The 12,472-nt window shown below is 40.3% G+C and overlaps 1 protein-coding gene across 1 annotated transcript; it reads right to left on the bottom strand.

The window, feature by feature from the left end:
• Nucleotides 1–462: 462 nt before the first annotated feature.
• LOC103546814 (olfactory receptor 8S1-like) lies at nucleotides 463–1,413 on the bottom strand. The gene has a single exon (XM_008513649.2). The coding sequence runs from the start codon at nucleotides 1,300–1,302 to the stop codon at nucleotides 463–465; it is 840 nt and encodes a 279-aa protein (XP_008511871.2). The 5' UTR covers nucleotides 1,303–1,413.
• Nucleotides 1,414–12,472: the final 11,059 nt, after the last annotated feature.

Below are 12,472 nucleotides of genomic sequence, written 5' to 3'. Positions count from 1 at the left end.
GAATCAGCAGGTCTGCTCTATTTCCCTGTGAGAGCAAACGTTGGGAAGCCTTCAGCCCCATTATGGTGACGCATTCATTTCTCTTCTGAAACTCTAATCAGAACTCATTACTGGTGCCTCTGTGAACTCTTTATGATTTTTCTCTTCCAAAGATTCAGGCACTTATCTATGTAGAAAAAGTATGACCTTCAGCACTTTTCAAAATTCAACTATAAATAATGATAGATAATTTACCTAATATCAACCTTAATGTATATATATATAAGAAATGAAAATAATATATTTAATCCATTCCTTTGCCTCTGAATGGTATTGAACTGAATGATCCACTCTATAATGGCTCTATGCTACTTTTTAGGCTTTTTTTTCCCCCAAAATTTGACATCATGAGCAGTCAGGAAGTTCTCCTTAATGTCAACTCACTCAACGTCTTGCCAGATGCATTTGCTTTCCAATTATCCATCATCCTCTCTCTTTATTCTGACACCAAAAACATTGTAAATACTTTTCCAGTGTTCTTTTCAGAGCTGCCTTTACCTCCTTGTTCTTCAGGCTATAGATGAGAGGATTCAGCATAGGAGTGACCACACTGTACTGCACAGAGAAGATCAACTCCAAGGAGGATCCTGAGGGTGGCATGAGATAGCGGAGAAGACCAGAGCCATAGAACAAGATCACTGTGGTGAGGTGGGAGAAGCAGGTGGAAAAAACTTTGCTTCTGCTGGAGGTGGAGGTAATGCTCAGGATGGTGGATAAAATGTAGGCATAAGAGAAGAAGATTGAGAGGGAAGTTACAATCCCTTGTGGGGTGATTAAGCAAAGCATGACACTGAGGTTGGTAGAGACATCAGAGCAAGACAACGGGAAGAGAGAGGGTAGCTCACAGTTGTAATGTGGGATGGTATGGGAATCACAGAAGTCCATTTTCATTGCCAGAGGGACATTTATGAATGCATCCAAAAACCCCATTCCCCATGAGCCCCAAACAAGCTGCATACAACGCTGTTTACTTATCATCTGGCAGTAGAGCAGTGGGTGGCAGATGGCAGCATAGCGGTCATAGGCCATCACTGAGAGCAGAAAGGCTTCAGTAATTCCAGTGATAAACATAAAGAAGACCTGAACTAGGCAGCCCTCTACTGAGATGCTTTTCCTCTGAGACAGGAGGTTCTCCAGCATCTTGGGTACAGTAACTGAAGAGAAGCAGAGGTCCAAGAAAGAGAGGTGACCCAGGAAGAAGCACATGGGAGTGTGGAGGTGAAAATCAACCCTGATCAGCAGCAGCATTGTCAGGTTCCCCATCAGGGTCAGGATGTAAATCCCCAGGAAAAGCACAAAGAGCAGAACCTCAATGTGGGGGTTGCCAGACAGTCCAAGGAGGAAGAATTCCGTGATGATGCTGTAGTTCCCAAAGGCCACTTGAAAAGATTGATCTCTAAAAAATGATATAGAAAAATATGGCAGTGAATTTTCTATTATCCTCCAACCAGTTTTCACATTGCATTGATTCTCTTTCAATGTAACAATCATCTAGAAAATATGGGTCAGGTTTTGTGTCACTAGCTTGGAACATAAAAAAGTCATAGTTCAAAGAAGAACACAGAAATAAAGACAAGAAACTAAATCACACGTGAGTAAGTGGAATGGGAGCTCAAAGAGAGATTTATACAAGAAGTCAGTAATGTCAGCACATTGAAGTTATTTGAGCAAAACTTTTAAGGATTAGTATGAGTTTTCTATGAAGTCATGGACTGGAAGCACAATTAGACTGAGGTAGCCGTGTAGCTGGAGGATCAGGATTGAGAAGTAGCAAGGCATGTTTGGTAAAACATGGGCATTTCTTAATAGCTAGAGTGTAGAATATAGGTAGACAAATGGTGCAATGACCAATGATGTAGGAGTTTGCATAAGATTAGAACCACATCCTGGCTCCATCTTGGGCATGTTACATAACTGTCCTGGACTTCTGCTTCCTTGGTGAAAAAACAGGATAACAATATATTATTCTGTTAAGGGTGTTATCAGAATTAAATATGATAACATATGATAAAATATGTAATCATATGTAAAAAATACATATGATAACATATGTATTTTAAAAATCTGTGCAATATTATGTATTGTAATAATCATCCTTATTATTTGTGATTATAATTGTAGCCTAAAACAAATAATATCCTCATGCAGGATAATCCCCTATCAGAGTTCAAGCTGTTCTTCCCCTCACTGTTCCTGTTCCTTTCTGAAAGAGTGTAATAAAGTCATTTTGAAATCACTAAAGATAGATGCTCGCCTTTCCCATCTCCCAGCTGAAAGACATTTTGGCATTTGGAATCACATTGAAGCATTGAAGGATTAAATTCCTTGAAGTTACTGAGGGCAATGTTTCTCAGAAGAAAAGGCCAGCCAGACTTGAGAAATGACAAGGTAAAGTGAAGCTGGACCCCTGGCCCCTCTCCTGAAATTTCTTTCTGGGATGGATGTGTACTCCATGAAGGGCCATGTCTCCAAGCAAATAAGGAAGAGATGATTTAAAGGAGTACCATGCCAGTGTCCATGGCATGGACCACTCACTCATTCTGGCAGAGGAGGACAGAAGTAGGGGCAGAATTTCAGGAGTCCAGTTTATGATCCTAGAACTTTGAGAGCTTGCCAGGACATCTAAATTATTCTGAAATCACCAGCAATGGCTGTTTCCTGTCCCACAAGAAGAGATCTTTACTAAATAACTTTTTTCTGCCCATTCTAAGAAGGTGTCTTAAAGAAAGAAATAGAGTATTTAGTCCTGTATATCTCTGTAGTGCGTATATTTGGATTTATCCTTTGACCTTCATCCTAAGACACTTTTCTCAGTAGTCCAGTACCAACACCTTTCTGTGTCCCTTGACTTTGGTTTTGCCCAAACACTCAGGTATGGTTTATAAAAATACTCTGCCTGTTTGGGCTGGTTGTTATCCATCAATTCCAGCTTTGCTCTGATGTACTAGAATTGGACCTTGGGGTCACCAGTAGGACTTATCATGGTGGCTGAGTCTATTTTCTTTTCCTGGCCATTCCTTTGCTGCCTTGTGCCCCATAAATTCATAACCTGACCAAGGGGATCTTTGAGTCCTTACTTTTCAACAGATTGGCTATCAACACATCCCTTTTTCCCTTCCAATACCCAAATGCATGTTACCTGTACATCCTCTCCAAAAGACAACATGCTCCCCGATGTGGCTGCAGGGCTTATGTTTGACTCAACTACTAAGAATGAAAATGATCTGGAGAAGGTATTTTTTTATACCTTATTTTACTATTGAGGTTATAAAACTCTACTGATAATAAAATGTTTTCTTGTATTCTTCACTAGTAAAGTGAAATAGCTACAAGGTGGTTCTTTCCTCCAAATGGTCTAAAACACCATCACCCTGTACCACTTCATTTGTTCCTTTCTTTTTCTAAATGTATTGCCACAGCCATATATAGAATACTTTGGTCTAACTAACTCCCAGAGCAGCTATGTTTAGGTAGTTTGAGAGATGATTCCCAGGCATCAATAGCCCAAAGGATGGCTGAAGCAATGCCAGTTATTCCCTCTAGTCAGAACTTAAAGCAAGACTTTGTAGTCAAGAGTACCAGTGGGGTTCCCTTAAGTGTGGCATTTGGAACTTCTAGGTTGAAGCAATGACCAGAACTATCAAATGTGAACTCTTGTTGAGCAAGTTCATAGGAGACAGAGAAGGCAATGGATATTTAATATTTTTCCTTGTAAAAAAGAAATATTTTTCAGTTGACACTCTAAGGCAATTTCACACAGGTAAATCGCCTGTGTACATGTGAGTTGAAGATAAAATGAGTAAAAAAATAATAAATTTAAAGGAAAGAAATACAATAATCAGTCATTTGCTTACACTGCCCAGTAAACTTTATCAGGTGTGATGAATCCACATATATGAATCCATATATACTCAAGCCACACAATGGCTATATAACAATGTTCATGCTTACTGATTAAGATTTCTTGTAAAGAATCATTTACTTATTGAATGTATCATGTATTGAGTCATAATAGATTATTATAAATCATAATTTCCACTTATTTGTTTATGATGTGCTGTAATGCTTAATAGTGATTTTGAGCACTTTAAACCTTTAAGCACAAGCCAGAATGCTTAATAGTGATTTTCATTCCCCCTCTGTCTATTTCTTTTTCTTTTTTTTAAGGATTTTATTTTTTTTCCTTTTTCTCCCCAAAGCCCCCTGGTACATAGTTGTATATTTTTCGTTGTGGGTCCTTCTAGTTGTGGCATGTGGGACACTGCCTCAGCGTGGTTTGATGAGCAGTACCATGTCCGCGCCCAGGATTCGAACCAACGAAACACTGGGCTGCCTGCAGCGGAGAAGCTGTCCTGGAACCACTCGGCCATGGGGCCAGCCCCCGTCCCCTGTCTATTTCTTAAACAAGCATAAGAAACAGAATTGTAAGGAAATTAGAACACTCACGTCCATTTTAGGACACTGTCTTTCTGCAGAAAATCTATGTGGATATTAAAATTATTTTATTTGTACTAATTTTTATCATAAAATGAACATTAGGTATATGAAATATTTACATTCATACAAATATACAGATATATAATATTTATATCCTGGTCACATTTCCCAGGACCCACTTGAGTTCATCTGCACAGTGACAGATTCCCAGCTCAAGTACCTGCATCTTTTGCTTCTACAACAGAGGATGATCTCTAGAATCACAGGATCTTGCTCCAAGCACACATACTTGACCCAGAAGTCCAGGGAGTTAATGCCCATGGGGATTATCCTTAACCAATGGAAAATGGAAATCAGTGGATAAATGCCCCAGCTTCTCTGCTCTCTGGTGGAAGTTTCTGAGGTATGTTCCACGTGGTTTCTCTGAAGGTTCTCATTGGGATTGAGCTCCTGTTTCCCACTATAAAAACATACCCATTAATATATCCTTTACTGGTTTTTCTCTTTCTTGTCTCATGCCTCTCATTTTCTTACTTGTGCTACTTTGAATCATCTCCAAAATACTCTACCAGTACCTAAATCCATATCTCATCTTCTGCTTTAGGGAGAATGCATAAGAAGACAGTTGGTACCAGATGTAATTCTAGACAACAGTGGCATTCTGGTATTGCATCCACTGCCAGTTAAGTGGTAACAAGGACTTTTTCTAGGGGTAAATAGTTTGGAGACAACCCCTGTAACATCCAATTACTACGATTCTTATCTGTGGTGGATTTGGATAATGTACATAGAGAAGGGAAAGTATTGGTTCTTGCAATAGCTGTAGCAATTCAAAAATATGTAGATAATTTCAATTATGAAGATCACGGAGAGCCAAGCATTCGTTATTTGCTTAGCAGCCTTGAAATAGAGAATGATATTTTCAGTTCAGTCAGCTAACAACTTAGGGCACTGTAAATCCACAAATATTATATGGAAGTGTTGAAGAAACCCTCATCTCCTGTTGCAGAAGAGGAGACTGTGAGGAAAACAAGCCCCAAGATTTGATCTTAAGATGGCTGACCCATAAAGAAATCTAAATATGCAGCTCTAGAAGGTCTCCTATGTTTAAGACAAGACCCTGATAGGGAAGGGATTGAACTCCGAGCTCAGGAATATGAATATTTGGGTGGACGTGTTTGAGAACCCTGAACCCACAATGCCCTTATACTTTCAGGCTCCAGAAGTGGTCCATGTCTTTAATAAGGGGGAATCATATTAAATCACTATATATTGTGCTGGCCCCAAATATTTCAAAGTGGCTTCTGTGGGGCCATGGACCTATCCTGCAGTGTTTTTTTATGGTTGATAAAATGTCTTTAGTAAAGGGGAACCCATTATTAAAGTCCATCACTCTCACATTGCCTGGATGAAAAGGCCCCATCTGAAGCTCATCCTTCACAAGAGGATGTGTGTCTGCTTCACAATCTACCCTAACTTCCCCTAATTTCATCTAGACTGTTAATATGGGTATAATCTCAAAATTGTCCAAGTAGGAAGGACAGTACTCCCATAGGAAGAAATAGCTTATTCATTGGAAGAGTGGCAGGATACAGTTAACACATTCTAGTAGGAATGTGGGGAACACATGTAGGGATGTATCTTGAAGGTGTTGTGTGGGTGAAGGGTATTTTATTTAAATGGATTGTTGCATAATTTAGAATTTTATGTCCTGGCAAGGAAACAATGGAAGCATTTACACAATGGAGTAAAGTAGGTGGAGTTGCCAGAACGGCCTTGCAGAGTATTGAAGAAGGGAAAAAGAGGTATGTATGTTAAATGGGTTTAGTATTTAAGACTGGAGTATCCGTCATCTGACTGTGTTCCAGGAGGCCCTTTGTTAAAGCTTAAAGAATTCATTACTGAGAAGAGCAGTAGAATCATTGAGAAACTCAGGGAAGTTTGTCCTGCCAGTGACATAGGCCAGGTTTGAAGGTCGGAGAAGCTGTCCTGGAATTGAGCTCCTTATTGCCAATAGAGATGAGATTCTGGAGTAGCAGAGGCCAGACGGCTGCCTCTAACAGTCAAGTGCAAGTGAACACAACTACTGTGCTGGGCACCAAGGCCCTGGTGGCAACCAAGGAGTTTTGATCTGCAAGTGTCTCTACTAATTATATAACTGACCACAGGTTTTTCAGGGGGAATATAGACAGGAAGTCAATGAGATATTTTTTTACTAGTAATGACAACCAAATAAGATTGAGAACAGGTGAGCAAAAGGCTTGTGTCAGCTGCCACAAAACAACCACAGTCCTGTCTCAAGTTCCCAGATGTGAACCAGCTCTAAGAACCAAAATCCGTCTATTTAAGGGGAAGCTAGGTGTCCTTTAGGAAGACCCCACAGTCACATAAATTATATTCAATAAATATGACCCCAATTCTTCTCCCAAATTGTCCTCTGACGATGTGTCAGAGTAACTGTACACTGAAGAAAGCAAAATATCTAGATCTTTTGAAGGCTGTTTGTGTACAGGGGCTGAGCTGAACCCTGACACCTGGGTCATGAAATATCATCAAGTCCTCATGTCATAATGGGAGCATATGCAGATTAGGTGATAAATGTTGTACTGGTCCAAAATATCTCAAAGTGGGTCCTGTGAGTCCATGGACCTATTTAGCAGTGATTTCCTTGATCTCATAAAGAGTAATTGAGATGGATGCACTTAGGAGCTGGCAGATTTCTCACATTGGTTCTCTAATCTATGGTGTTAAGCTTTTATAATAGGAATGGCCAAAGAGGAGCTCTTGAACCTGACCTCCTTCCAACTTTAGCCAAGATAGTAAATCAGAAATAAAATACCATTCTGCTAGAATTGCAGAGATTACACAACCCTCAAAGACTCACAGAATGCAGAAGGGTGCATCTCATCTCATTTAATTTGTTGGCATTGCCCCTGATATGGTGGCAATAGACTATATAAACTTTATTAAGGGTTAGCTCCAATCAGAGTTGTTCAACCAACTGGACGTCTTTACTAAAACCTATCACCACAGACTTTGTCACTTAACATGAGGCTGTTGATCCAGAAAATGTTTTTTATTTAATTTAATTTATTCATTTATTTTTATTATTATTTTTGAGGAAGATTGACCTGAGCTAACATCTGCCACCAATCCTCCTGTTTTTGCTGAGGAAGATAGGCCCTGAGCTAACTCCCATGCCCATCTTCCTCTACTTTATATGTGGGATGCCTGCCACAGCATGGCTTGATAAGCGGTGCGTAGGTCCGCACCCAGGATCCCAATCAGCGAAACCCAGGGCACCAATGTGGATCACAGGAATTTAACCGCTGTGCCACCAGGCTGGCACCTAGAAAATGTATTTTTTTAAACCCCCATCAGGGAAGAGGAACAAAAGCAATTTACATTTAGGTAGGAAGGACAGAATTTCACTCCACTCTCCTTGATCCAGGGTGTGCTAACTCTTCCTCCTTCTGTCATAGGAGACCTTGATCATCTTGACATCCTGTAGGATATCAAACTGGATGGCTCATTAATGATTTCATGGTAATTGGACTTGGTGAACAGGAAGAGGCATGATCTCTGGATAACTATTTTATGTTTGAAAAGTAGCTCCTATTGAATCCTAAGAGAAATTGAATAATTTATTATTAAACATCAAGTAATTATGCATCTGGAGCTGCCCATTATGAACTGAGTACTTTCAGGTCCTACAAGTCAAAAGTGTGGGCAGATGCAAGCAATAATCTTAAGTATAATGGAAATGGTATGTTCAGGATTGGGCTTGTGCCACAGGGCACAAATAAGTTACACGGGCAGGTTGTCCCATGACAACCATCACTTTTTCACCAATGTCTCACCTTCAGCTCATGCCTATGGCCTCATAGGAGGTTCCCTATGACCAGATAATGGAGAAAGAGAAATCTCAGTCTCAATTCACGAAGAGATTTGCTAAGTATGTCAGTACAAGCTGAAAAAGCCTGATGACGTACTACATTTCTACTCAGGGGTGGCCTTGAAAGATAGTGAGGAGAGAGACCCCCAACAGGTAGATCTCTGGATGGTGCACTTGGTACATTAACTTTGTGTGGAGACAGAAATGATCCAAAATAAGGTTATACATGAACTCTCAGGCAGTGGGAAATGGCTTCGTTGAATGGTCCAGGGCTGAGAAAGGGAGATTAGAAGATGGGACAAAGCAGTCTTGGGGAAAGGAAAATGGATGAATGTGTAAGTTTCATAAAAAGTGTGGATCTTGGTTTCTCATATCATTGCCTACCAGAGAGCATCCACACTGAACCAGAAGGACAGGAAGGTTCAACAAGTGGAAGCCTGTCAGTTTCTGTCTTTGGTCACCTCAGTACTTGCACGATAGGCTGAAGATGCAGCTATGATAGCAGGGATGGAGTTATGCTTTGGTCTAATGCCATGGACTCTCTCTCACCAAAGCTAATAAGCCAACCTGTAAAAAGCAGAGGGCAACACACACCAAAGCCTTGATGTAGTACTATTCCTCAAAGACAATAACTAGTCTCTTAGTGGCAAGTTGATTACATCAGACATTTTTCATTCTGAAGTCAGCAATATCTCCCTATTTGTATTACTACTTATTCTAGATACTAGTTAACCTTCCCTGCCCACAGTATTTTATATCTCAGGACTGATGGAATTTCTAATTTATAAACTTAGGGATCCTGCATAATATCACCTTACAGCAAAGGACTCACTTTATGGCAAAGAGCTGCGATAGTGGCCCCATGATCATGGTGTCCATTGTCCTACTCTATGCCACATAACATGGAAGTTTCTGGTCTGCTAGAATATGAGGATGGCATAAATTAATAAAATGTCAGCTTTATTATTACACCCTTAGTGCACGTCCTCTAGGGAGTAGACTATGCAATGACTCAATGGCTGTTATATGATGCTATGTCCAATTGGTCAGAATACAGGAGTTCAGGAACCAAGGGGATGAAGTAGGATTAGACCCTCTCACCATCATTCCTAGTGCCCCTTTTAGGGATTTCTTCTTTCCATCCCTGAAACTTTAGACTCTGGGAAATTGGAGACTCTAGGGCCTTAGAATAAGGTAGGGAGAATGAATCACAAAGATACAGGTGAGATACCTTGGTCCAAGAGAGGTCAAAATCTCATCTGAAGAGGGCTCTTTTACACATCTTTGGTCATACAGTCCAAAATAAGCTGCATGACCCAGATCAAGAACAGACGCCAAGATAACAGAAACTATGTGCAAGGCCATCAATCTGTACATTTTCTATAAACAGCACTAATAAACTGGCAGAGATTTTACACTAGTATGCTTTAAATTTAGCACAGAAATACACTAACCACAGGTTAGTATATTCATTTCAGGTTTGGACAAGGGTTAGCTCTTTTGTCCCCAAAATCCCTGGAAATAAGCACAGGGTTGCAACATTCCAGCCAGGATTAACTCTGGACTTAGACGCTGCATATTATTAATATATTTGAAAATTCTACTACCCCTGAGGTAATTTACATTTGTGATGGATAGTAGTCAATAGAGACAGCTCACCATTTTCGAATACCCTCTCTAAATTTTGATAATTTCTATATCATGAATCCTGTCTTATCATAATATAAAAGACGACATCATCTAGCCTCCCTTGAAGCCAGGATGCAAGCCTGTGACCTAATTTACACCAATCAAATACTTCGACTCAAAAGTGAAGATGATGAAGGTGGTGTTTCTGCCACACTACCTTTTCTAGAAAAGGTGGCAGAAATACCCTAAGGTGATCTCCAATGAGTCACTCCCTTGGGTAATTTCCTCCCCTTGAATAGGAGCAGAATGTGTACGACTCATATTACATGGTAAAGGTGATAGATGTCACTTCCTTGATTAGGTGATGCTATAAAGTAGAGGTAAAGCAATTTTGCAGAGGTAATTAAGGTCCTAAATCAGCTGACTTTGAGTTAATCAAAAGGGGGTTTACCGTGGGAGGGCCTAACTTAATCACCCATTAAAAGAGGGACTTGACCCTGGTGTGGAGAGCGATGCTCTCCTGCTGGCACTGAGGAAGTAAAGTGTTGTGGCTGCCTATAGAGAGCCACATAACAGGGAATTGCAGATGGCTTCCAAGAGCTGAGTGCAGCCTAAAGGAGCTGAGACTGGCCACCAACCAGTAGGAAGCTGGGATCCTCAGTCATAAAACTGCAAGGAAATGAATTCTGCCAAAAATCTGAGTGAGCTTAGGACAGTAATCTTGTCCAGTAGAATCTCCAGATGAGAATGCAGCCTGGACAACATCACAAGAGCAGCTTTGTGAGACCCTGATCAGAAGACCAGCTAAGTTGTGACTTGAGTCTTGACCCACAGAAACTGTGAGATAATAAATGTGTATTGTTTTAAGCAGCTAAGTCTGTGTAGTATGTTATGCAGCAATAGAAAACTAAACAGGTGGTGGCAGAAGAGGCAAATTCTGGGGTTTGCAGTGGTGATGGCTACTTTTTGGTTGGGGTAGAATTGCAGTGTCAGTCTGGGAGTTGTTTTGGAAGCCTAACCCAGTCTTAACATATTTTTTCCAGCTTCTGTGAGCTAGCCAATCAATGCTAATTGATTCAATTTTTTTTTAATTTTATTTTTTTCGGATGAACATCATATTTCAAATTCTGTATACATTACATCATGTTCACCACCTGAACACTAATTATAGTGCATCCCCTCACATGTGACCCTAATCACCCCTTTTGCCCTCCCCTCTCCCCTCTTCCCCAGTGGTAACCACCAGTCCAATCTCCAATGCTATGTGTTTTGTTTTTTTTTTTGTCATTTTTATCTTCTACTTATGAGTGAGATCATATGGTATTTGACTTTCTCCCTCTGACTTATTTCACTCAGCATAATACCCTCAAGGTCCATCCATGTTGTCACAAATGGCCAGATTTCATCATTTCTTATGGCTGAGTAGTAGTCCATCGTGTATAAATACCACATCTTCTTTATCCATTAGTCCCTTGATGGGCACCTAGGTTGCTTCCAAGTCTTGGCTATTGTGTATAATGCTGCAATGAACATAGGGGTGGAAGTACCTTTATGCCTTTGTGTTTTCAAGTTCTTTGGATAAATACCCAGCAGTGGAATAGCTGGATCATATGGTAGATCTATCCTTAATTTTCTGAGGATACTCCATACTGCTTTCCATAGTGGCTGCACCAGTTTGCACTGCCACCAGCAGTGAACAAGGGTTCCCTTCTCTCCACACCCTCTCCAACATTTGTTGTTTCCCGTCTTGTTAATTATAGCCATTCTGACCGGAGTGAGGTGGTACCTCCTTGTAGTTTTGATTTGCATTTCCCTGATAGCTAATGATGTTGAGCATCTTTTCATATGCCTGTCGGCCATCTGTATGTCTTCTTTGGAGAAATCTCTGTTCAGATCTTTTGCCCATTTTCTAATTGGATAGTTGGCTTTTTTGTTGTTGAGCTGTATGAGTTCTTTGTATATTTTGGATATTAACCCCTTATCTGACATGTGGTTTGCAAATATCTTCTCCCAATTGTTAGGTTGTCTTTTCGTTTTGTTGATGGTTTCCTTTGCTGTGCAGAAGCTTTTTAGTTTGATGTAGTCCCATTTGTTCATTTTTTCTTTTGTTTCCCTTGCCCGGTCAGACATGGGACTTGAAAATATGCTCCTCAGACCAATGTCATAGAGCGTACTGCCTATGTTTTCTTCTAGAAGTCTCATGGTTTCGGGTCTTACATTCAAGTCTTTAATCCATTTTGAGTTGATTTTTGTGCATGGTGTAAGGGAATGGTCTACTTTCATTCTTTTGCATGTGGCTCTCCAGTTTTCCCAACACCACTTATTAAAGAGACTCTCCTTTCTCCATCGTATGCTCTTGGCTCCCTTGTCGAATATTAGCTGTCCATAAATGTGTGGGTTTACTTCTGGGCTCTCAATTTTGTTCCATTGATCTGTGTGTCTGTTTTTGTGCCCGTACCATGCTGTTTTGGT

Source organism: Equus przewalskii, chromosome 5 (assembly GCF_037783145.1).
Source record: "Equus przewalskii isolate Varuska chromosome 5, EquPr2, whole genome shotgun sequence".
Classification (NCBI taxonomy): domain Eukaryota; kingdom Metazoa; phylum Chordata; class Mammalia; order Perissodactyla; family Equidae; genus Equus; species Equus przewalskii.
The sequence above is the reverse complement of the archived record's forward strand: the minus strand, read 5'-3'. Positions and strand labels throughout refer to the sequence as shown.

Bases quoted from the DNA above. Each gene is read 5' to 3' on its own strand.
- LOC103546814 (XM_008513649.2), bottom strand. From the start codon at position 1,302: ATGGGGAACCTGACAATGCTGCTGCTGATCAGGGTTGATTTTCACCTC.